The sequence below is a fragment of the Malania oleifera genome, chromosome 9, assembly GCF_029873635.1.
Source record: "Malania oleifera isolate guangnan ecotype guangnan chromosome 9, ASM2987363v1, whole genome shotgun sequence".
Taxonomy (NCBI): Eukaryota; Viridiplantae; Streptophyta; class Magnoliopsida; order Santalales; family Ximeniaceae; genus Malania; species Malania oleifera.
In genome coordinates this window covers 45,802,966-45,828,196 of record NC_080425.1, presented here as the reverse complement: position 1 = coordinate 45,828,196, position 25,231 = coordinate 45,802,966, and the positions used below count along the sequence as shown (strand labels likewise).

The 25,231-nt window shown below is 34.0% G+C and overlaps 1 protein-coding gene across 2 annotated transcripts; it reads right to left on the bottom strand.

The window, feature by feature from the left end:
- Positions 1-2,581: 2,581 nt before the first annotated feature.
- On the bottom strand, positions 2,582-9,279 carry LOC131163894 (large ribosomal subunit protein uL3y). Of its 2 annotated transcripts, none has more exons than XM_058120712.1 (6): positions 8,989-9,279; positions 7,443-8,864; positions 5,398-5,508; positions 4,264-4,568; positions 3,546-3,955; positions 2,582-2,998 (listed from the first exon to the last, which is right to left on the bottom strand). In XM_058120712.1, the coding sequence occupies exons 2-6, from the start codon at positions 7,525-7,527 to the stop codon at positions 2,740-2,742; spliced, it is 1,170 nt and encodes a 389-aa protein (XP_057976695.1). In that variant the 5' UTR covers positions 7,528-8,864; positions 8,989-9,279; the 3' UTR covers positions 2,582-2,739. The 2 variants fall into 2 exon arrangements, with proteins under 2 accessions (XP_057976695.1, XP_057976694.1); XM_058120711.1 differs by having other exon boundaries at positions 7,443-7,546; positions 9,110-9,279.
- Positions 9,280-25,231: the final 15,952 nt, after the last annotated feature.

Below are 25,231 nucleotides of genomic sequence, written 5' to 3'. Positions count from 1 at the left end.
GGGCTTTTAAATTAAGCCCAAAAATCCAACGTCGGTTGACCGAAGTCTTTGCAAACCTTGTTTTTGACCTTAAATTATTTTAAAAACCTTTATATGAGTTTTAGCTTTTAAGAAAAAAGATTTGAGTTTAGGTTGGGTCCCCTAAGGTCAGGTTTGGATCCCTGCGATCAGACTGTCGTCATTTTGAGATGCAGTTATTACAAACCATAATATTACAGACCAAAAAATCAAATGCAATTACAATAAAAATTAACTGTCTTCTTTCTTCTTTTACTCATCTGTCGTCCATGGAATATACCACACGAAATAAGCTTTAAGATCCGTCTTGGATTCCATTTCCCTGTCCTTTATGTGTGATCTCAAATATGAACATGTTCACATGCTAAATATACACATAAGTTCATTGTATTTCGTCGGCATCAAAACAGAGATCGGACTCAAAAAGTCAACACTATGGCCAAATTTGGGTTGTTTTAGGGCTTTTTTAATTTATTTTCTCCAGCTATTTAGACACTATGAACCTTGACCTATTTTACGCCCTTTCAATGTTCCATGCATATAAAAGTAATTTTTTTTTCAATCTCTCCTCTCCTTTTTTCTGCCTAGCAAAACACCAAAAGCCCTCTCCATTATATTTCTCTCTACATTTTCATGCTATTTTAAATCTTTTCCAGCTTTTAAACACACATATGACCTAAAAACTATGCTTTACCTTGATTTTCATTTCAAACATAGACAAACTTATCTTAAATTACAAATATCCTTAAGCATGCTTTGATGATCGATTCATGTGCATTCAAACCCTAAAATTTAGAAGTTACCACAACAATGGTGAGAAAAATTGCAGTTTTATCCTATGCATGGAGAAAGTATGAAAATCTCACCTTGGTCACCAAATTACATGATTATGAAGTCTCATTATTCATGCATGTTTAAAATCATGAAATCATGTTAAGAAGAGTTGGAGAATAAAAGACTTACCTTGATCTTCTTTGAGGTTTTGGCTTCTTTTACCTTGGGACTATATTTTCCTTCTCTTAACTTGAATCTTCAATCTCCAAGGCTTAAGCTTTCTTGTCTTTTTCTCCTCTTTCTCTTCTTTTATCCTCCTTCCTTTGCTCCTCTCAAGCTTGCTCTCCCTTCTTCTCTCTTTGGGAGTGGACATTTGTCTTGCAAGTGCCATCACATCATTTTTATAGGGGAGAATGGTGGCTAGCTCCCAAACGTCTAATTACCAAAAGGCTCTTTTAGAGCAAGGTAACCCTTCCTAGTGACGCTAAGTAGAGCTTTTGACAAAAAGAAGAAGCTCTTGTAGAATATGAGCTCATCCAATAACTCTTCAATTAACTCAAATGAGGCTTAATTATGTCTTAAAAGTGCAATTGAGTGTTCAAACTTGAAATTTATGAATAGAGGTTTAAAGAAAGGGAAGAGGAACTCCAATTAGACTTTTTATTTCCCACTAAATTTTAAATCCAGACAAAATTAGGTATCTACACTACGGAAGGATTAAGAGCATTGAATCAAAAACACAACATATCCTACAACTTTAGACCCAATAAACTAGGTAAGAAAAAAGGTGAGATCTTTCAACAAAAAAAACATCACCAAAAAATACTCCATTAATATGTTTACAAAGGGATTTGAGCATTACTGGATAAATTCAAGCTAAAACACATGCTTGAAAGCAGCTTCACGCACCAACATAGGGGCCCTTGGGGCCTTGGCAACCTTCGACTGGCGTGCAAGGGTGCGCTCGGGCACTGCCTGAAATGGGGGCCAAACAATACGTGGTGACTATAGTGTTGTTTTTGCAAAATCTATAATGGATTTGTGTTCCTAATTAGCAATGTCGCCTCTGAAATTTCTAGAGATTGATCCAACTTCTGACAATTACTAATTGTTTTCTAAGACCAGTGTGCTGCTAAAAATTCTAATATGATGGTAGACAAGTAGAAAATCTAGGGTTTGACTTCAATTTTCATGGCACTGATGACGATAAGGGTTTAGGTTTCAAAATCATGCTGTGATACCATGTTAATCGAGTAAAATGGAAAATATAACTTCAATTATAGATCTCACCCTCCATTTATAATATATGGTTTTTAAGTATAATGCTATTGACCATAATACCCTAACTCACAAAGATGAAATAATAATAATACCAAATGACTAAATAACCATTAACAAAACCGAAACACAGAACACCAAATGCATTCAACAAATAATACTCCACAAGGCAACGAGAGCTGCTCCAACAACATGAAGCAACCAGAGTAGACCAATTCTATGGCAAAATAGCAGCTGCTAATTCACCTGCTTAAATCTTCTAATAATTAACATCAAATTGAATTATGATCAGCAACAAGCGTACTTTGGTCATCCCCCCACTGAGCGATGACCTCAATTTTCAATTTCTAGTCAACTGCCATTAGCCCCAATATAAATCAAGCTAAAATCCATGCCATCTAAACCATGGACAAAGCAGCTAAAGCAAGATATAAAACCAACATCAATTCACTAGAATCATATTTTAAAGAATACTTGAAAACCACCAAAAAAATAAATAAATGAGAGTGAATTGAAAGTACAAAACCCCAATCTTATTTTTGGTCAAACAAGTGAAAATAAAGCACAAACAAAGCCAGGATTTTAAACTAAGAAAAGGAAATGTTCCATTAAAACTCAGAAAATACAGCAAAACAGAAATGGATCTTGATTTTCTTCTCACTTCACTTATTAAGCCTTGAGCCGTCCGTAGAACTTAGCCTTCTCCTGTGTAGTTTGGAACCTACCATGACCAAACTTGGAGGATGTGTCGATGAACTTGAGTTTGATCTCCTCCAGAGCAACTCTGGAAGTCTGCCTCAATAGCGACTGTCTCAACGTGACCACACGTTTTTTTGGGCCCACGCAGCAGCCCTTCATCAGCAAATAATCTTCTTTTACCACTCCATAATGAGGGAAACCACCCATAGGTGTAATATCCTTCTCGGTCCTATTGAAATATTAAAAAGAAAAAGGAGTACATATGAATATAATAACTTAATGTTCAGTGATGATGAACAGCATAGGTGATTAGATCACAAAACCCAACCCCCCCCCCCCCCCCCCCCCAAACAGGGGAGGGGAGTGGAGGAGTTTAATACTACCTAACCTGCTACCTTCCAAACAGGTATACTTTATGGCAACAAATTTCAACAGGAAAAATGAACAGTATCATTCAGCAAAGGATTTTAAGGACCTCGTAAAAATGTATAGCAACGATGCTGAAAGAGGCTAACATTGGGATCGCACATCTTTCAACATTTCTGTGGATCTGAACAAGTGTCTGAACGAGTGAAGTGTTATTCAAGAAATTTAGGACAGTTCTAAGGAGCTATTTAGGACCCTACACTTAACGATATAACCCAAAGCCATGCAGAAAATAGAGCTACATTCTAATAACCCAAAGCCAAGCAGGATATTCAGCAGTCACCACCTATTGCCCTACAAACTTTTCCAAAAGACAATCAAACAGAGGCTGGAAGGATGAAAACACCAACCTGTCAAACTCCGTCACAGCTGAATGAGACTCTTGGCCTGTCTTTCCAAGCTTGTATATTTTCTTGTTCATCTCTGTCCGATGATGGTAACCATTCTGCCCTGCCCTGGCAACTGTAAATGAAACTCTAGCTGGGTGCCAGGCACCAATACAGGCTACCTTGCGAAGTCCACGATGGGTTTTGCGGGGAAGACGTGTCACGCCCCATCGAGTCACAACACCCTCATAGCCCTTACCTTTGGTCACCCCAATGATGTCAATCATCTCATCCTTTTGGAAAACAGTATCAACAGGAATCTGTTTCTCGAAGAAACTGTAGGCATAGTCAACCTTCTTAGCAACATCTCCACCATTCACCTGAATTTCCATCAGATGAGCTTTCTTCTGCTTCAATCCCTTCACTTTCCTAATCTACAAAACCAAACCAGAGAAAAGCAATCAAATAACATGTATCTAAGTTCAAACCCAGAGCACTGATTTGCATTAGATATTAAACATCCCTCATGACTTTGGCAGAAAAGGGTGATGGGAAATAGCAAACTATGTCAAGTGTCAAGGAAATAGATCATCACTTGACCACAATTAAACATCTCTGATTATTTTAAAAAGGGCAAATTCACATATGGATATTGACATCTCACTTCTGGCTCCACAGAAACTTCTGGCAAACAAAATAATTTTTAAAAGATGTTTTAAACAGTTCTAGAAAAAAGGAATACCTGAGTATGGGCCAAAACGCGAATCACAGAGCAGTACTTCTTTAGTTTCTCCAACTGTGCCTGAATGTCCTTTTTTCCTTCTTCAGTTTCATACTTCTTTGAGTACTTACTAAATGCCTTCTTTTTCGACTTGCACCAATTTTTGTAGAATCTTCTCTTCACCTCCTCGTTAAGATGCTGGGCCCAAACAGTCCGCAGGGAACGGAGGCCTCGGGGTGTCTTGACATAACCAACAACCCCAACAACAATCATAGGTGGTGTTTCTATAATTGTCACTGCTTCACAGGTCTCCTTCTTGTGGAGCTCTGTGTGGAGATGGCCACAAGCAAAACATTACAGCACTAACTGGAGTAATAACCAATTAAATAGCACTCTTGTTTGAAGCAAGTATACCACATTTTGCAGATAATAAATCCAAGAAATGATACTCAGAGAAATAAGTTTGAGATTTAGGATATATTTTGTAATAGGGAATCGGTCTTAGGAATTAGATATGGAATGGTCAATTTGGATTTCTGACGTTGTTTCACAGGTCCCATCATATACTAGAATTTTATTTCCATTTAGCACACTTTAAAAATTCACACAATCATAAGGAAATTTTATATACTCGATCGCACCCTCCACCCATGCAACATGTATACACATGCTCATACATCTATGCATAACACAAACACCCATCCATATGCACACATACTAGAAAACTAAATCAGAATTACCACTATTGATCAAATCAAAATGATAGTGCTTTGCCATGGATTTTCTACATTTTGCTTATGGTGAAACCTATTCTGGGTATCAGAAATTGAGGCCATCCCAGTCTTCCATTTTCTGGTAGGCAAGTTAGGGGAGGGGGAAGGAAGACCATGGATCAAACCCTCAGCTGGACAAGGAGAAACTCACTGCCATCACACACACAAGACAGAAGCCAAACCACCAATTGCAAGAGGTTTCTTCGCAACACTTATTTCCAAGGCAAAAAGCTACAAAATAACTAGATTATTGGCAATTACAAGTAAAAGGAAAAGGATCAATATTCACCAATATATCTGAAAGTATTTCTTTTTTTTGTTTCAAGTTGCAAAATATTGGGAACCCACAAATGCATGACTAACAGAAAACTGGAAAACTCACTTGATCCTGGTTTTTCAACATCTCTTACGATGTGTGTCATTCCAGCTTTGTAGCCCAAGAAAGCTGTTAATCGACAAGGCTTTGTTGAATCATCTTTTGGGAATGCTTTCACTGTATATATAAAAGACAAAGTCAGGCCACATACAGAACAAAGTGAGGTTTGAGAACCTCTAATGAAAATTTGCTCAACATTTTCGAAATGCAGAAAAGCAAGCAGTAAAAACACATTCCAAACAATGCATAACATAAAGAAAGCCCTTTTAGCAAAATAATATATCCAAAAAATTTTCAAGGTAACTTACACATGTTTATTAACAATTATTATATCTACTCAAGTTTTACAATATAGTATAACTATTTTAATAAGCAACTATATTTGCATATGCCACATAATTGCTCAATACTGACTTTTTGGAATTTTAGGATTTCCCATATCTTTGTGTAAGTATTATAGAACATTTTGCTTTTAAAATTTTAACTAACAATTATGATCTGTGCTAATAAATATATCAAATCTCAATAATATAATTAAGGAACTATCAGCCAGTTTAAACCTTATAAACTAACACTAGATAGTACAATTTATAAAAAACAAGAATAAAAAAATGTTTCCTAAAATTAGGTAATCATGTATAAAAAATTTCTCAGATTTTAATTTAGAAACTATAATTTTAGTTATATGTTGTTGAGTCTGAATTTTACTCATTTGCAAAACCACATCACAACAGTGCCATACCCACGCTGTGTCCAGAAGCTTTTTGTGCACTTCTCTGACTTGCATCTGACTGTTCATAAACGAGTTTCTATAAAAGCAAGGCACTAACCGCCATGTAAGCAACATGTTGCATCCAACACATGACACATTTTTTCAATTTAATATTGCTTTCTATGTTGTCCACTAGAATTTCCTAAGCTGATTACATAGGTTCTTAAGTACCACACCTTAAGAGTGATCAAATCTGAATACTTTAGTATCTTGAATAAAAATGTTATATATTCAAACACACGTGGGAAAAACTTATAAGTTCACAGGAAATAACAGAAACAATTAACTCAAGAGCTTTATACAAACAACAAAGGAATTGGGCATAATTTCAGAATCAAACCCCCATAGAGCAACCAAACAAGGACATACAATGCCTAATAATGCATGCAGCACAACATATAGAAGGAAAAAATAGGGACAAACATGATGACTAGTTGACTGATTACAACAACAGTATACTGCGGTGATGCGCGTGCTCCCGACCAATTGTGCGTTATATCAGAACATTTATGGGAAAAAATACATTATCACTAAGTTTTGATAGCCATAAATTAAATTATAAAGTCTGCTTTGATGTAAACGAGTTCAATAGTTGAGTAATTACAAATGCAAAACATTCTGAAAGCTGATCATGATTGGTAAGTGCGCTCAAAACTCCTCCCACCAGATGTAGTTCAGTTTTATAAATAAATAACTATATATATATACACACACACATATGGATTAAGTACCTTATATAGCTATTTTGAAAGGCATAAATGAATTCTAAACTGCTAGCTTTAAGGTGATACTAACTAGAAACTATTTCCACCTCTTACTCTTTGAATACCAACCAAAACAAAACAAGGCATTGGAATAAACAAACATGTCCCCAAACCAAGTTCCTGAATGATGCAAAGAATTGTAACAAATCTTTTAAGAATGCGTTGGCAATAATATCCATATGCACTTACAAACAGATAACCCTATTGGATGCAAGTATCTATAAAGCACATACAAGATGCATCAATCTAGCCTTAGAGGTACATTGATCAATATGATCCCAGTAAATAAGACTAAATCATATAAAATAAGTACCAGATACATAAATTGAGGCTAACAAAATAAGGACAGCAGTTACATGCTTGGAACTCCTAACAAGGTTAAGTCCACTAATCAAGTGAATAACATCACCAAAAATCATGACCATGCAATAATTATATAGCTCAAAATTTTGCACATACAAGATAAAAACAAGTAAATGGCATGCAGAAACATTGAACTGAAACAGCATAACAACCTTTCCCTCTGTGACGAGAGGCTCTTTTTCTTGGAAGAAATCCAAGAGAACCATGCCTGGGATGCTCAAATTTGCGATGGGACATTCTTCGTTCAAATGTATCTCTGCAACACTTGCAAATTTCACTTCCATTTTTCTTTAATGAGAAGATAAATTATAATCCACCAACAAGCCTAGGACCTCTATAGTTGTTATTATCAACCATAAATGATCAACACATACAAAGTTTATTTTAGTTTACACAAAAAAGGACACCCAAGATTGACTCACAAATAATAATGATGATAACAATAGTATTAACTTCCAGTTTCATTTTCTTTACTAACACAATTTCAATCTTACACGTATGTGGTTTACATGGAAAAGACAGCTGATTGATTCAAAAATATTAAAAATTAAAGTAGTATACTAGTATCTTCCTAGTCTGACTTCAAATACAAAAAAAAAATCAAAATTAGAATGGCAATTGACAAGCCAATCAATTCACAACTTAGTAAAACTTCAATCCAAACTTTAGAAAAAATTAGTATTAAAATCATATTAGGTTTGAAAATAAAAGATCATTTCCCCGCATTTCACAACTTAATTATTGATAAATTTTCTAAAGCACATTATTGATTATTGCCAGCTAGATAAATTATGTTGCATTTTGAAAAGTACAAGTAACACATATTAATAAATCCCTGCCCAGAAATCAACAAAAAAAACATATCAATCAGAAAGAACTCATGAATCCCATTAAAACAAAGAACAGGCAGCATACTACAAAAACTTTATAAAAGCCAATATTGCTATTTCACAGAAGATGGGCCCCTCCATGCTCAAAACAAGTGCTAGTGGATTAGTTGCTTAAAAAGACCCAAATAAGAAATTTTCAAAAAATATCAGCGTAAGAATCACAGGTTGAAAACCATATATCAAAGATCATACCATAGCCTCAAAGTTAAAATGTTCAAACTTTAAACCGCCAGCTTCAAAAAACAAATTGAGATAAGACTGCAAAATACAAAGTAATACCACCAGTTCCAACCAATGAACAAAATTGCTCCCAACCAAAGGCCTATGGCAAAAGCTATGCCAATTCTCAGGCTCATCAGTATTCCTTTCCAAACACCCAAAACTGGGTTTTGGCAAAAGAGCCCTTTTGAGACTCCAGCCTTGATTAGTAGCCACAATTTTTCTTGGGAGATCGTTTTGTTCATATCAGAAAAAGGGGATTACAATAACAGCAGCAATAGCCCCAAAAAAAAATTACAATTCGTATCGAGTCTAACAGAATACGGAACTAGAGTATCTAGTTTTTCTTTTCTCTGGTTTTCTCAGCAATGGGACAGTGCAAAATCCATTTAGAAAATACACAGTTTCTTGTACCCTCCGGCAACATTCGATAGTGTAGCTAAACACTCCTGCGGAATGAGCTAACTACCCCCCCCCCCAACCCCAAAAAAAAAGGGAAATTAATCGAAATCAAAAATAATATCTTGGTTGCGGAACAAAGATGATTTGAAATCGACGATGACAATCGCTTAACAAATAGAATGCTTACAGAAATCAATCATCTGAAATCCAAAATAGCCAGTGATTGATTACGGATTGAAATCCATTCGATCTTGTGAAATTGAAAAATATAATCAGTCCAGGAAGTGATGAAAACAGAAGGATATTACCTTGAATCGCACCACTCTGTGCCCTTTCCAGAAACCCTAGCGTCCTTGGGCCTCGGCCCCAATGTTTATAAAGACGACTAAACCGATGAGATTAATTCCGAGGCTCCATACTGTCCGTTGGATTGGATCGCCCCTTCTTTGACCTTTCGTTAGGGTTAACAGTTTTCACTGACCACTAATGTTCTGCAGTTCAGGCATGAATTTTTAGATTTTAGTACCGGCTTGGCACTCGCAATGCGTGTGTTTCGTGATTTTGCGTGATAATTATAATAAAATATTTTTTAAAAATAATAAATAATGAAAAGTATTATTTTGAAAAAATCATGGGTGATTAGAAATATTTTTAAAATATTTATAGATAATTATAAGAATATTTAAAATATGAAATTTTTTGTGTAATCTCGTGAGGGGATGAATGGGTGATTTTAAAATTTTCGGTCAAGTGTATCACAATAGAATCTCACAACCTATGGTCTGTCTAATCAAATATTAATTCAATAAATATATGATCGAATAAATAAATTACACAAGAATCATAGTTCCAATATTTCCCAAACAAACTCAGAATGATATTTAAAACGCGCAAATAGTAATATCAACAGATGAATATAAGCATGCAAATACAGGAATGTAAAGAATATAAGGAAAGAGTGATAGGGTTTTTATCGAGGTTCGACAAACCATGCGAATGTCTCCGCCTCAAGCCAACCCACTTGAAGATTGACTAAATGCTCACTCAATCGGATGGAGCGACACCATTACAAACTCTCCTTACAGAGCGGAGACTCCCGATTCACTTTCCGAGCGGAACCACAATGTTTACAACCGATCCTTATAGGATGGATCACCTCCTCTTCCAACGATACCTCATGCCAAGAATATAACGATATTAAAAATTTTGTGAACAAATGATGTACTTCTACAACAAGCAAATATGTACAACATTAAGCTCAATGCACTCTAGTATGATAGGAGTTAAAGCTCTGTAGATTTTATATGTTATCTCTCTCAATAATGAATTTATGAAATAATGTGAGAGATGATGATAAATATGATCTTTGATTCAAATATATAATATTTACTAAGTGTATTTCAAAGACCTTAAAAACACAAGTAATATCTCCAAAAATATTTTTCAACAATAAAGTGTAGGAGATAATGGAGATTACTTTCACAAAAATATTTTCGAAATAAGCACAAAATAGGCTTTTGAATCTTGCAATGAATGTATAAAGATTCACAAGTTATAGAGGGTTTTCCTAAGAATATTTATCAATGAAATAGTATGGGAAAAACTCAAGCTTACTCTCAAAAATTGATTTTCAAAGATGAATGAATGAGTGAGAGTGTAAGCTTTGAAATGAATGTAAAATGCCAACAAAAAAAAATGTATTCAATCTTTAAGTTGTAATGACTTTCCAAATGAAGAAGACGAACTTAATGCACTCTTTCTAAAACGATTTTGTAAAGAAATATGAGAAAGAGTATGAATATATGGTTGTATATGAGAGTATATGAATAATAGAAAAAAAATATTTTCAGAGGATTTCTTAGCTAATCAAAGGTGCTAATCAAGCTTTGAATTGGGCTATATATAGAATCTCCAAAAATTTTGACCGTTAGGGGCACGGTGGGAATATTAAAAATGTTTAATTAAGAATTTAATGATGTTTAGCACTAAAAAATCTAGCCAACTTGAGAGATTCGGACGGCTGGGGAATGCACCAGTCGACTGAGCATATTAACTCATTAAGGGGTTGGTCGACCAAGGTTAGTTAACACTTAAGAATTAGCCCTGTTTGGACCTTGGAAATTATCAACCCTATATGTATGAGTATGAATGAGTAAAGAATTTATCATGCAAATTTGGATTCCCTAAGGTCAGTCTATGGTCCTGTGTTTGAGCTTTCAATCACATCATACATGAATGCACTATTACATACCAAACTTTAATGCAAATTGCAACACAAAAATAAAAATGTTTTCAACTCTTGCTCTTCATTTTGCCAAGCCATACGCTAGGTGAAGTGATCTTTTAGCTCCTCATGGCTTTGAGTGTACCTCGACTCTACATGCCTTCTAAGAGAAAATCTGTTCAAGCACTAGATGCACAAGTGAGATACTTTGGACTTGTCATAAGATAGGACTCATAAAGTCAACATTCTCTCCCTTTTTTATGATGAAAAATACAATAAGCAAAAATGGGTATAACCGGAAAGGTTCCCCCCTAAGAATATGCGTAAATCTAAATTCTAGAATAGTTCAAACATATCCATGACAAAAGACATTTTAAAAACAATATGCATTGAAGTTTGACATTTAAGCCTAGATACCAAGTGTAGACAAAGATAGATACATGGGAGAATAAAAGTCATGCTCAGTTAAACTCTCCCAAGTTTTACCTAGCTTTGCTAAAGTATTTCTCCCCCTTTTGGCATCAGCAAAAAGATTAAGGTAAAAAAATATATGCATTTAGATCAACCTTAAGTAAAGAAACATAACTGTTTTTTAAAAAAAAATTATCATTTTGTGCACAAAACAATATTCCAATTAACATGCAATACCTTAGTTATTTATCAGCATGCATACAAAGGTTTTGTAATAGCCTTGCAAATGGTGTTCCATGCAAACAATTCAACATAGTCCAAGACAGTTTATGCTATAAATGAGATACATCAAATATTCATAAAAAAGTATAAGCATGCAGTTCATTACGGATAGCAATCTCATTTCTCACATGACATAAAGCATATGAATATAAACAAATTTGAGAAAGTTAAATTTTTAGAGTCATAGCATTATAAGTTAGGTTGCTCCCCCTCAGTTTATGCACTCCATCATATCTCTAGGCAACTTCTTTACTGTGCATTAGGCTTAATTCACATCTGATTTGGGTATACCTTTCCTCCTAAAGTGATTTTGTGAATATATTGCCCATTATTTATTAGTGCACACGAATTCAAGTGTCACGTCCCCCTTTTGCACATGGTCACGAATAAAATGATGTCTTATTTCTATATGCCTAGTTCGTGAGTGTGATATGGGGTTCTTTGAGATATTAATTGCACTAGTGTTATCACATTTTATAGGAATTGTGTCATAGTGCAGTCCATAGTCCATGAATTATTACTCATATAAAGCATTTCAGCACAATAACTCACATACGCTATGTATTCAGCCTCAGCTGTGGACAGTGCAACTGAGTTTTGTTTCTTGGAAAACCAAGAAAATAAAGATTGTCCTAAGTAGTGACAAGTGTCGCTCGTGCTTTTTCTATCTACTTTACTACCGGTAAAGTCAACATCAGAATAACTAACAATATCAAAAGATGTATGCTTAGGATACTATGTTGGAATTGGTGTATTCCCAAGAGGGGGGTGAATTGGGAATAGGATATTTGCATTATTATTTCAAGTGTCCAATATCTTGGATTTTTGTTGTGCAAATATTTTTCAAACAAGCAAAATATTTTCAAATTAGTATTGTGCTTATCTCATTGAGGAAAATCTTCTTGAACTAGTTTGATTATCTGATTCATATCTTTAGAATATTGATTTGCTATTGAATTAAGCTTTGCTTAGATTCCAAGATATTGCTTGTATTGAACACTCTTGAGCATTTCACTGATTATACCATATTGAGTGTTGATAGCACAATTATATGCATCACTGAGCTTACAATATATCCATATCATTGATGTGTATGTGACTGTGTGTATTGGGTACATATATGTTTTACATGAAAGCATAATCATTGTACTATTTGATTGATATAATACTGTTGTATTCCAAGCATGACCTGAGGGAGCGGTAATCCAGCCCCATAAGGATTGTGTAAAGGTTGAGGTCAGCCATGTGCTAGTTGACCTAGTTGTTGTTGCTCCACCCGTTTAAGTGAACATTATAGTGATAATCCTTGTGTTTGTTAGTCAAGATGGGGACGTAGGCAATTTGGCGAACTTCGATAACACTTATGGGTGTCACTTCCTTTACTACTTTCTGGTGCATGCTTAGTTGATTAATTTGCACTATTTAATTCCTGCTACGTATTACAGTAGATTTACTTTACTTGCACAACATTGACATTAGGGTTGTGAATATATTGGTGTTAGGATATTGACCTAGGGCTTTAATTTTAAAAATACTAATTCACCCTCCCTATTGGGATCACGGTAAAGCTAACACCTAGAATACAACAGATAAAAACAAATTTGTGTACAACAAATATGCTTCTCAACTAAGCAGATTATGTACCAATCTAAAAAACACACCATCGAATGATATGATGAGATAAGCTCAATGTGGTCTTAGTATCTACTATCAAAGTTTTATGCAAATAATGCAATCAGTATGTGAGAGTATAAGTGATAGGATCTTTGTGTTAAAAATAATATTCTCAATCACAATGTACCAGCAAAGATCACAAGTATACCTTCAAATATCTCAACAAAAGTTTTTTCTCAAAATAAACCACAAGAGATATTCAACAATGATTTGTAAAAATTTATTTGATTTTTGTATTAAGAAGATAATCTCAATCACAAGATATAGTCGTAAAGATCACAAGCACTTAAGCAAATATTTCAAAATTTATTTCTCAAATATAAGCACAAGAGATATTTTAAAAATGATTTGTAAAATATTTTAGCAACCAAAATCCAATGTGAACTCCATGAGTATTGCAATGACAATGCAAAACCCAAAAGCTTAACGAAGTATTCCTAAGGAAGACTTATTACCCAAGTCTCCTAGGGAAACTTAAAGCTTTGCTCTCTAATAAAATACTTTCAATCAACAAGAACAAGAGAGAGCTTATGCCTATTATAAGAACACTCAAGCACACTTACAAAGAGATTTAAGTAATAAAAGTGAGTAAGAATGAGTGTAGGAGGCTTAAAAATGGAACTAGGAATTTGTGAATTTTAATGGATTTTTGCTAATTAAGATTGCTAATCATTGACTAATTTTTGCAAATGAGGGGGTTATATATAGAATTCCCCAAAATTATAATCGTTCAAGACATATTAGTCATTTTTGAAAAAGTTTAACTGAGGTTAATAAATTTTAACTGCATTTTAACCTTGGTAATTCTCGCCAACCTAAGAGAACCGGTCGACTGAACTTAAGGTTCAGTTGACCAAGTGGCTGGGTTCAGTCGACCGGGAGAAATTTGAACTGAAAGGATAGTCAACTGAACTTGCATGGTTCAAAGGCAATTTTTCAAATCCATGCGATTCAGTCGACCAAGTGGTTGGCATTTCCTATTTGAGGGTTCGATCGACCAGGGTGTTGCCCATATAATCTTGGTCAGTCGACCGAGAGGTCAACTTGTTGACCCAGGGAGGTTTGGTCGACCAAGTCTTGCCTATATTCTTCTGGTCGGTCAACCAAGCGGTCAACATGTTGACCCGACTGGGGTTCGGTCGACCGAGGATCTTAGTGTAACTGAGTTCGATCGACCGAACATGCCAATTTTGGCATCTTCGGTCCTTTTCTCTTTGAAATGCTGCCCCTATTCATATGATGATTAACTTAAATTTGATAGGGCATTCATTTATGCATGCATGGGGAACCTAAGGTCAGTGTAGGTCTTCTTGAGCTTATCTATCCTACTATGCAGGTAAAGCATTGATTATTACAGATCATTTTCCCTAATTACTATTACAAACCCAAATTGAATAATAATGAATTACAACATAATATAGTATTTAGGGTTTTGATGCTCTACTTCATATGTCATCAAAGTATTTGCGAATATAAACCTGCACATAAACTAGATAGCTATCAAATACTTGTATATTTGTCATTATCAAAACCGGGTGTGACCTATGAGGTCAACATAATGGCTTCAGCTAAAGTGTCAGAACTTCTTCTTCTGATGACTTCATGACTCCTAGTAGGTCAATAGCTTCAAAGGTTGGCTTACACCAACTACTCATGTAACTTGCATCCAACAAGGGAGGGGAACGATCTATCTCTGTGAACTGCCCCTTTAATTCTAGAAACTCTTTAATTAAGGGAACTTTTTCATCATATACCTCAAGCTATTTAGAATAGTCATTCTTGAATACACCATCAGAATCAAGTACTGGCGACGGCTCTGAAATATCCAAATCATCTATTACATCAACTACATGTGCTTCTGCACTAGGTCCCTCATCACATATGAGCTGACAATAAATGAAAGATTGAGTGAGTAGAATAAAACTAAGAAAGTAACAACCCTCAAAGCATCATCTAGCAATTCTAGTGAAGAAAGTTGTTCAGAATCAGAAGACAATATGGATCTTCTAACTAAGAAGTTTGGAAAGTTTCTGAAAAAGAACAGGAAGTATACTAGAAAATTCCAAAACTCAAAAATAGAAAAAAGGAGATTCATGTAGATGGAAGCAAAAGGATGATCCTCCTACATGCTATAACTGTAGAGAAGTTAGACATATAAAGCTAAATTGTCCTCAACTAAAGAAAATAGCCAAAAAGAAGAAGAATGCACTAAAAGTCGGCTGGGACACACACAGTACCAGCAGTTCAGAATCTGAATTTAGCGATGACCAGATTGCAAATCAGTGTCTGATGGCTCACAAAGATCACGAGGTACAATCTTTTTGTTCAGCTTCATCATATTATTCTAGTGATTCTGATAATGATGATCACATGATTTCGTATAATGAATTGCGACAAGAATATCTGTATACTCTTAAAATGCTTGAGAAAATGACTAAGAAAAGTTCCATTTTGAAATTAAAATTAAAGGAATTTTCAAAGTTGTTGGAAAGAAAAAATGAATCTCATGCATTTTAATAAAAGACAAGGATTTGAAAATTGAGAAGTTAGAAAGAAATTTGGAAAATAAATCTATAATTATCTATAAATTCACAGAGGGTCAAAATAATTTTGAAAGATTTCTTGGAGCTCAAAGAAATTCCCTGGATAAGGAAGGTCTTGGTTTAAATGGAAAGGAAAACCTCAAACAGAAACATCTTTTCATGGGATACTTTGTGAGAGAGTCGAAATCTTATGTTCCAACTAAAGATTCTTATAGATATACTACATGTTTTAAATGTAAGAGGTTAGGTCACATAAAATTTGACTATCCTTTTAAGAACAAAGATGTTAAAATTAAGAAAGTATAGAAAGTCAAAGGAGAGTCTAACACTAACCCCCATGGACCAAGAAAATATTGGTACCAAAATTAGTCAATTGAATGTCCATTGCAGGTGTGCTTGAGATCATCCTCTTCAAAGGATAAATGGTATACAAATAGTGGATGCTCTCGACACATGACTGGAGATAAAGCCAAGTTAGCATCCATCACACCTAAGGATAAAGGATACGTCACCTTCGGCAAGAACGCAAAAGGTAGAATCATTGGAGTTGGTAAGGAACCTTCCCTTGTTATTGATAATGTGTTATTAGTTGATGGTCTAAAACATAACCTGTTAAGTATAAGTCAATTGTGTGATAAAGGTTATAAAGTTTCCTTTGAACATGACAAATGCACTGTAGAGATTAAATCTTGAAATTAGGATAGCTTCCCAAGAGGGGGGTGAATTGGTATTTTTTTTAATTATTTTAATTTTAATTCTTAATTATCAATCAATCACAACAATTAAATATAAAAACAATTCAACCACAACCAATCAAGATAAACAAAAACTTAATCTTTATCTCATTAGCCCTGTAATAAATTGCTGAATTTGTGTAAGTCCTGTGTTTATTCCAAACTCACAAGTCTTCTTTATGTTTAGCTTTTAAACAAACTTTTAGATTAATAAGTTTAGGTTGATCAACCAACGTAGTCCCTTTCGGTTTCCGCAATCAATGCTGATCAAATCAAAAACAAATTATCCTCCGGTCTATTTAACAACTAAACATTCAGAATTAATCAATTAAAAGCATACACGCAGATTATAAGTCTTTGCTGAAAAAGTAAAGAGTTAAGGAAGAAGAGAGACACAAGATTTTATGAGGCTCAGCTTATACCTAGCCTACGTCCTCGCCTTTGGCAAACCACCAAAGGATTCACTAGTTTAGTTCCATTAACGGGTGGAACAATACCGATTACAAACACTCCTTCTGTTAGGCTAGAGCCTGCCTCTCCAAACGATATTCCCTCATTTGGTCCAACGATTCTACAGCCTTGAATCATCTATGAAAAAGAATCAAGATAAAGGGATTTTGTGTACAAGAAAACACTCTCACAACAGAATAGGTTAGTACAACAATCAGCACAATAATACTTCAAAGCAATTCAAATATAAAAGAATTTGAAGCTCAATACTTAGTATGAATCACCAAATATCTTTCAAAATATGAAAAATTCTGACTTTGAATGCTTTGCTTCGAAGTTTGAATCAGTAGCAACTCAGTAGTTGAACACAAGAGAGTTTGAGAGCCTCTGAGAACTTTGATTGCTTGAAAATTGTTTGGTGTATCAAACCTTTGAAGATTGGGGCTATTTATAAATATTTAGAAGCGATTCTATATCCCCAAAGTTTCCTTAAAATAGTTTCCAAGTTTTTAAAAATAATTATGTCTAAAAACCTTGTTTAAAAAATCTTCCCGTTAAGAATTTTTAAGCCAACATTTGAGTGGCAGTCGCTTGTCATAGAACAAACTCTCAACACAGAATACTGGCAGTCGCCTGCTAGAACCAAGGCGGTCACCTTTCATGTCCACTCAGGCGCTTGACTTGTTTAGGCAGTCGCCTGTCTTGCTACTGTCTCTTTGAAAAAGCCCCTTACTTAATTTGGCAGTCGTCTGCCATATCATGGCAATCACCTGGCCCTTCTTTATTTCAAAAGTTTTTTCTTTTTCAAAACCCCTTCTTTTCATTGATTATAAAAATATTCTTTAGAGTATATATAAAAAATATATTTCTAAATTTTTTAGAGCTTCAATCCAATTTATATTTGAAATTAACTTGAAGTACTTACATTTAGAAAAATGATCCTTTGCTCTTCAATCTTGTTCTTCCATCATCTTTAAATATTTGATCTTCTCTTTAACCAGATTATCTTTAATCCTCATGCTCTTTAAGATCTCTTTGTAATCCATAAGCTTTCCCATGCTTTTGAGCTTTGTCACTTCCTTTAAGCTTTAAACCATAAACTTTCTCATGCTCTTGAGTTTTGCCTTTCCTGAAAAACTTTCACTTAAACCACTTTAAACACATCATGATTTGTTATCATCAAAATAAGAATTGTAAGCCTTATTAGGCCAACAATCTCCCCCTTTTTGATGATTACAAATTGAGAGCAAAAATAATAAGAATTAATACTCATGGCTCCCCTATCAATAAGCATGATATATTTTTATAGATGTGATGCATGCATATAAGTCCAAAGATAATCCATGAATAAACCATGCATACTAGTACAAAGATAATCCATAAATGATCCATTCATCCATTTAATATTTTACAAACCATAAGGTATGATCCATATAAGTACAAGTTTTACAAACCATGACCATGACATAGCATATTTTTGCACTCACTTCTCTATATTTTTGCACTCACTTCTCTTAAACAGTTCTCCCCCTTTGGACATCAATCAAAAAGGAGAAAGAAAAGCAAAAATAGAGAAATGCTGCAAGACAAAGTACTACTTTTAGAACATCAAGAACATACTATCCGATTAAAGCTTTAATACATAAAAGTGATAAATGACTCATAGATGAAAACACATCAGTCAGAAGCTTCCATAGATCCACTTTCATCATCTCCTTCTTCTTGTTCACCAGATTCTTCATCACTTAATGTAGAAGAGCTGATGTTCATTGGAGATTTGCCTTTAGAGGAGCTAGCCAACTGTTGTTCTATCTTATCAACTCGCTTATCAATATTTAAACAATGAGTTTTTATAGAAGAAACCTTCTCTTGTAGAGTGCCAAGTCCAGATTTCATTCCATCACTGAAAGTCATATAATGATGAAAAAATGGAATGAACCATGATGGAGTTTCTGGATCAAGCTGAACTGAAGGTGCTGGTATGGAAGATAAAGGAGGTGGTGCAAATGATACATGACGATGTCCCTTATGAAACCATCCTTGAGGAGAATTCTTATAACCCATACGTTTAAGAATGGTATCAGAAAAAATATCGTAATGAGTTTTTCTAGTGAAGTTAAATGATGGTGTAAGAATATTAAAATGAGAAAAATCCATATTTAACATCCCAGCATATGGTAGAACAATATGAGTGGCATCAACTTTCATAATAATCCACTGGATAATTAGGCTTGGAAGATCCATCTTTTTCCCTTTGAGAATACACCACATTACAAAACAATCTAGGAATGAAATATGATCATGAGAACCAGAACGTGGTAAGATGTTATTTGTAATGAGTTTGTGCAGGATTAGAGCTTTCAAATTAAGCTGTTTGTAAAGAGGTGGATGCCCAAATTAACAGGAGTTATTGTCATGACTAGAGGCAAAAAATCTTGTGGAGTAAAACCCTGAGCCATAATCCATCGTTTCTCAACAATGTGAACCTCAAAATCTCCTGGCTTGATTCGAAGAATTTTTCCCAAAGATATGGGAGTTAGATGAATATTTTTCCCAAGAAAATTGGTTTTGATCCCATTATCACATCGTTCCATATTTGCATAGAAAATCCGAACAACATTGGGATAATATCCTTTAGCTTGATATGTAATAAACTTATCCCATCCAATATTCTTAAAGAGTTCCATAATTTTAGGAAAATTTGAATTGAAGAACTTTACATCAAGAACTTTACCTAAAATAGGTTCAGCTGAAGCAATCTGATTCTGATAAATTGCTTAGCATGTGGAGTCACTAGCCATTTTTCCACCTCGTCATTATTGATCCTTGTTGAAGATGAAGATCCCTTGACACCAACTGATTTGGATCGTGGCATAGTTGTATGGAGGAGAAGAACAAAGAAACCGTAGGTTAGGTTTGAGATTTGGTGAGTAGGAAGGATTAGAACCTTTGTTTCAAGCAGATTTGAACGAGATATTTATATGGAAAAAGATAGAGAAGAGAAAATTTCAGAGAGAAAAATGAATGAGCAGACGCCTGATGGAAGTTAAAATGACTTAAGAAGGGTTTTAAATCCTACTCGTCGCGAGGCAGTTGCCTGCTATAATGAGGCAGGCGCCTGTCTACGTGGAATCTGAAAAGTTAGTAGCCTGGCAGTCACCTGGTACCTTGGTGGCAGTGTCTGCCAAGCAGAACAGAGTTTAGATTACTCCACGACTATGTAGCATGCCTAATTCTCTTCTTATAAATATGAATCTTTCTTTAGATAAAGGTTTTGTGAAAATATCTGCTAATTGGTCATTTGAATTTACAAATTCTAGCATTATATCTTCGTTTTGCACATGATCTCTCAAGAAATGATGTCTTATGTCAATATGTTTTGTTCTTGAGTGAGATACTTGATTTTTTGAAATATTAATGGCACTTGTGTTATCACATTTTATGGGAATAGTTTGATATTGTAATTTGAAATCTTTTAGTTGCTGTTTCATATACAATGTTTGGGCACAACAACTTCCTGCAGTTATGTATTCTGCTTCTGCTATGGATAATGCTACAGAATTTTGTTTCTTTGAAGACCATGAAACTAAAGAATGTCCTAGAAAATGACACGTTCCACTTGTGCTTTTTCTATCTATTTTACATCCAGCAAATTCTGCATCTGAATAACTAATCATTTCAAATTCAGTTTCCTTTAGATACCATAAACCTAGTTCAAGTGTGCCTAATAAATATCTAAGGATTCTTTTAACCGCTGTTTGGTGTGATTCCTTAGGAGCTGATTGAAACCTATCACACATATATACGCTAAACATAATATCTGGTCTACTTGCTGTTAAATAAAGTAAGCTTCCTATCATTCCTCGGTAATGCTTAGTATCTACTTGTTTCCCTTTTTCATCTTTGTCAAGACTAGTTGAAGTGCTCATAGGAGTTCCTATAGGTTTACTTTCTTCCATATCAAACTTCTTTAACATATCTTTAATATATTTGGTTTGATTTATGAAAGTTCCATTTTTTTCTTGTTTGATTTGTAAACCTAGAAAGTAATTTAATTTTCCCATCATACTCATTTCAAACTCTTCTTGCATGGATTTAGCAAATTCATTACATAAATCCTCATTGGTTGCCCCAAAAATAATATCATCAACATAAATGTGTACTAAAGCATGTCTTTGTTTTTGGTTTTTATAAACAACGTACTATCTATCCTTCCTCTAGAGAAATTATTTTGGATTAGGAACTTGCTTAGTCTTTCATACCAAGCTCTGGGAGCTTACTTTAATCCATATAGAGCTTTAGTTAACTTAAATACATAATCTGGATTTTTTGAATTTTCAAAACCTGGAGGTTGTTTTACATAAACCTCTTCATTTATATATCCATTTAAGAAAGTGCTCTTTACATCCATTTGATATAATTTGAAATCCCTATAGGCTGCATAAGCTAAAAGCATCCTAATTGCTTCCATTCTTGCTACGGGGGCAAAGGTTTCATCGTAATCAATACCTTATTCTTGATTATATCCTTGAGCTACTAGTCTAGCTTTATTTCTTATGACAACTCCATTTTCATCGTTTTTATTTCTAAACACCCATTTAGTTCCTATGATTGATTTATCTTTAGGTTTTGGTATAAGTTCCCATGCTTGACTTCTTTCAAACTGATTTAGTTCCTCTTGCATAGCTATAATCCAAGAGTCATCTTTTAAAGCTTCATCAATATTTTGGGTTCTTCTTGAGATAAAAAGGCATAATGATTGCAAATATTTTTCAAAGAAGCTCGAGTGGTTATACCTTTTGAAGTTTCTTCAAGTATTTGTCCTTTTGGATGAATTTTTGAATATTTCCATTCTTTAGGTAGTTTTAGACTTTCTACAATGTTTTCATTTGAAGTCTCTTTAATATTTTCTTCCTTTATTTTAAGATCTTCATTTTGTGAAACATCTTCTTTTTCATCATTATGAATTTTATTTTCATAAAAGTTGGATTCATCAAATGTTATGTGTATTGATTCAATGATAATAAGAGTTCTCCTATTATAGACTCTATAGGTTTTGCTATTTATAGAGTAGCCTAAAAAGATACCTTCATCAGATTTTGCATCAAACTTTCCTAAATCATCTTTAGTGTTAAGAATGAAGCATTTGCACCCAAATACATGAAAGTAAGAAATATTAGGTTTTCTTCCTTTCCATAATTCATATGGTGTTTTATCTATACTTGATCTTATAGATACCCTATTTATAATATAACAAGCTGTGTTTACAGCTTCAGCCCAAAAGTATTTAGGTAAATTATTCTCATTAAGCATAGTTCTTGCCATTTCTTGTAGAGTTCTATTTTTTCTTTCTACAACTCCATTTTGTTGTGGAGTTCTAGGAGCTGAAAAATTATGAGATATTCCATGTTCATTACAAAATTTATCAACTTACTTGTTCTTAAATTCTTTTCCTTAGTCACTTCTAAAACTTGTTACATTATAGCCTTTCTCATTTTGTAATTTCTTACATTAGGAAACTAACATATTGCAAGCTTCATCTTTATTAGATAGAAATAATACCCAATTAAATCTTGAATAATCATCTACTATTACAAAAGCATATTGTTTTCCTCCTAGGCTTAAAGTTTTAGTGGGCCAAATAAATCTAGATGTAAAAGTTCTAGGGGTCTTTTAGTAGATATATACTTTTTCTTTTTGAAGCTGGTTGTAACTTGCTTTCCTTTTTGGAAGCGTCACATATCTTGTCTTTTATGAATTTGGTGTTTGGTAACCCTTTAACAAGATTTTTCTTTGATAATTTAGATAATAAGTCCATGCTAGCATGTCCTAACTTTCTATGTCATAGCCAACTTATATCATTCATAGCTGCCAAACAAGTTACGTTTTGATTTGTTAGATTTTTAAGATTTATACAATAAACATTATTTATCCTAAGAGCTATAAATAAGATTTTATTTTCTTTGGAATTCTGAATAACACATTTTTCTTTCTTAAAGATTATTTCAAACCCTTTGTCACTCAATTGGCTTATGCTTAAAAGATTTTGTTTTAATCCTTCTACCAATAATATATTATCAATAGTAATAGAAGGTTCTTTACCTATTCTCCCGATGCCAATGATCTTACCTTTGGTATTATCGCCGAAGGTGACATATCCTCCATCCTTTTGTTTTAATGATGTGAACTTGGTCTTATCGCCGGTCATGTGTCTTGAACACCTGCTGTCCAAGTACCACTTGTCTGTTGATGATGTTGTCCTAAAACATACCTACAATGGAGGATTCATTTGTTTAGTTTTAGGAACCTAAATCCTTTTAACTTTCTTTATTTTGTTGTTAGATCCATTATTGACTTTCCATTCACCTTGTATTTTAACATACTTCCTTTTTAGTGGGCAATCAAACATTACATGACCTTTGGTCTTGCACATATAACAAGTAGTGTGTTCATGTTTGTTGTGTGAGGAAGTGCTAGCATAGTGCTTGGCTTCCTTTACAAAATATCCCATGTATAATTTCTTATTCTTTTTGTTTGTTTTACCATTGTAACCTATTCCTTCTTTATTCCTATATAACCTTTGCTGTCCAATCATTTTTTCAAAATTATCTTTCCCTTTAGTAAAATTATATATAACTTGTTCTTTATCTTCTACTAATTTCTTTAGTTCATTTATTTCTTGATCTTTTTTACTTAAGTTTTCCTTATGAGTTTTGGTTAACTCTTGAGTTGCTTTACTTACTTCTTCTTCTAACTTCTTTATACAAGAATCCTTTTCCTCTTCAATAGTTTTAAATGATTCAAGTTGTTTCAGAAGTTCTTTATTTTGATCTTTTAAGGTTATATTTCTTTTGGAAATTTTTATGAATCTTTTATGTAAAGAAAACAATTCAGCTTGTAATTCTTTGTATGAGGGCATACTATCACAAGACTCATCATAAGATTCATTGCTAGATTCAGTTGAAGAGTAATAGGAGTTTACCTCTTCATCGTTCGCCATGAAGCATACGTTTGCCATCTCTAGTACACTTGATTCATTTTTAGTTTCTCTGGAGCTTGAGTCATCTCAAGTGGCCTTCATAGCTTCTTTTTCTTCTTATCTTTCTTGAGAAAAGGGCAATCTGGTTTGATATGTCCTAGTTTCTTACAATGATAGCATATAGGAGGTTCATTTTTACTTTTATTTTCTTTTCTACTTGATTCTACCTTTTCAGTTTTTCTTTTGTTGAACTTCTTAGGAAATCTTTTATTCCTTCTATAAAACTTTCCTAGTCTCTTAGTGATGAATGCTAATTCATCTTGATCCAAATCACTTGATTCATTTTCTTCTTCGCTTGAGCTGTGGCTTGATGCTTTTAGTGCAATAGATTTTTTATGCTTTGGTTCAGGATTTCTTTCTTTTAGAGCCATTTCATAAGTAAGAAGTGATCCTATGAGTTCATCTAAGGAGATAGTTTTAAGGTTCCTTCCTTCGGTAATTGGTGTAGCCTTAGGGTCCCATATTGAGGGAAGGCCTCTCCAAATTTTCCTAATCATTTCGTAGGTGGTATATGTTTTTCCTAAGGCACTTAGGGAGTTAATTATGTGGGTGAATCTTGTGTACATACTTGATATGGATTCATCTGAATTTATTTTGAATGCTTCATATTCGCTAGTTAACATGTCTATTCTATTGTCCCTTACATCAATGGTTCCTTCATATGTGACTTCTAATTTGTCCCATATTTCTTTAGCTGTTTTATAAGCCATTACCCTATTGAATTCGTTAGCGTCTAAGGCACAATATAAAACATTTATAGCACTTGAGTTTATTTGAAGCATCTTATAGTCTAAATCAATCATATCCTTTTTCTCTTTTGGAATATGTTTTCCATCTATTATTTTGGTGGGAGCTAGGTCTCCATCTACAACTAATTCCCAAGCTTTCCAATCCATATATTGGAGGTAGATTTGCATTCTCTTTTTTCAAAAGGTGTAATTGTGTCCATAAAAGATTGGTGGACGAGTTGAGGATTGACCCTCTCCAAAAGGAGCTACTCCTATGTTAGTCATTTAGATCTTTTTATAGCTGCTTGTTAAGAATTTGCTATAACTAGGCTCTAATACCAATTG

Excerpts from the sequence above, each read along its gene's own strand:
- LOC131163894 (XM_058120712.1), bottom strand. The coding sequence starts at position 7,527 with ATGTCCCATCGCAAATTTGAGCATCCCAGGCATGGTTCTCTTGGATTT. Across the intron at positions 5,509-7,442 it reads CTCTCGTCACAGAGGGAAAG|TGAAAGCATTCCCAAAAGAT; the intron begins GTTGTTATGCTG and ends TTATATATACAG. Across the intron at positions 2,999-3,545 it reads GCTGTGACGGAGTTTGACAG|GACCGAGAAGGATATTACAC; the intron begins GTTGGTGTTTTC and ends ATATTTCAATAG.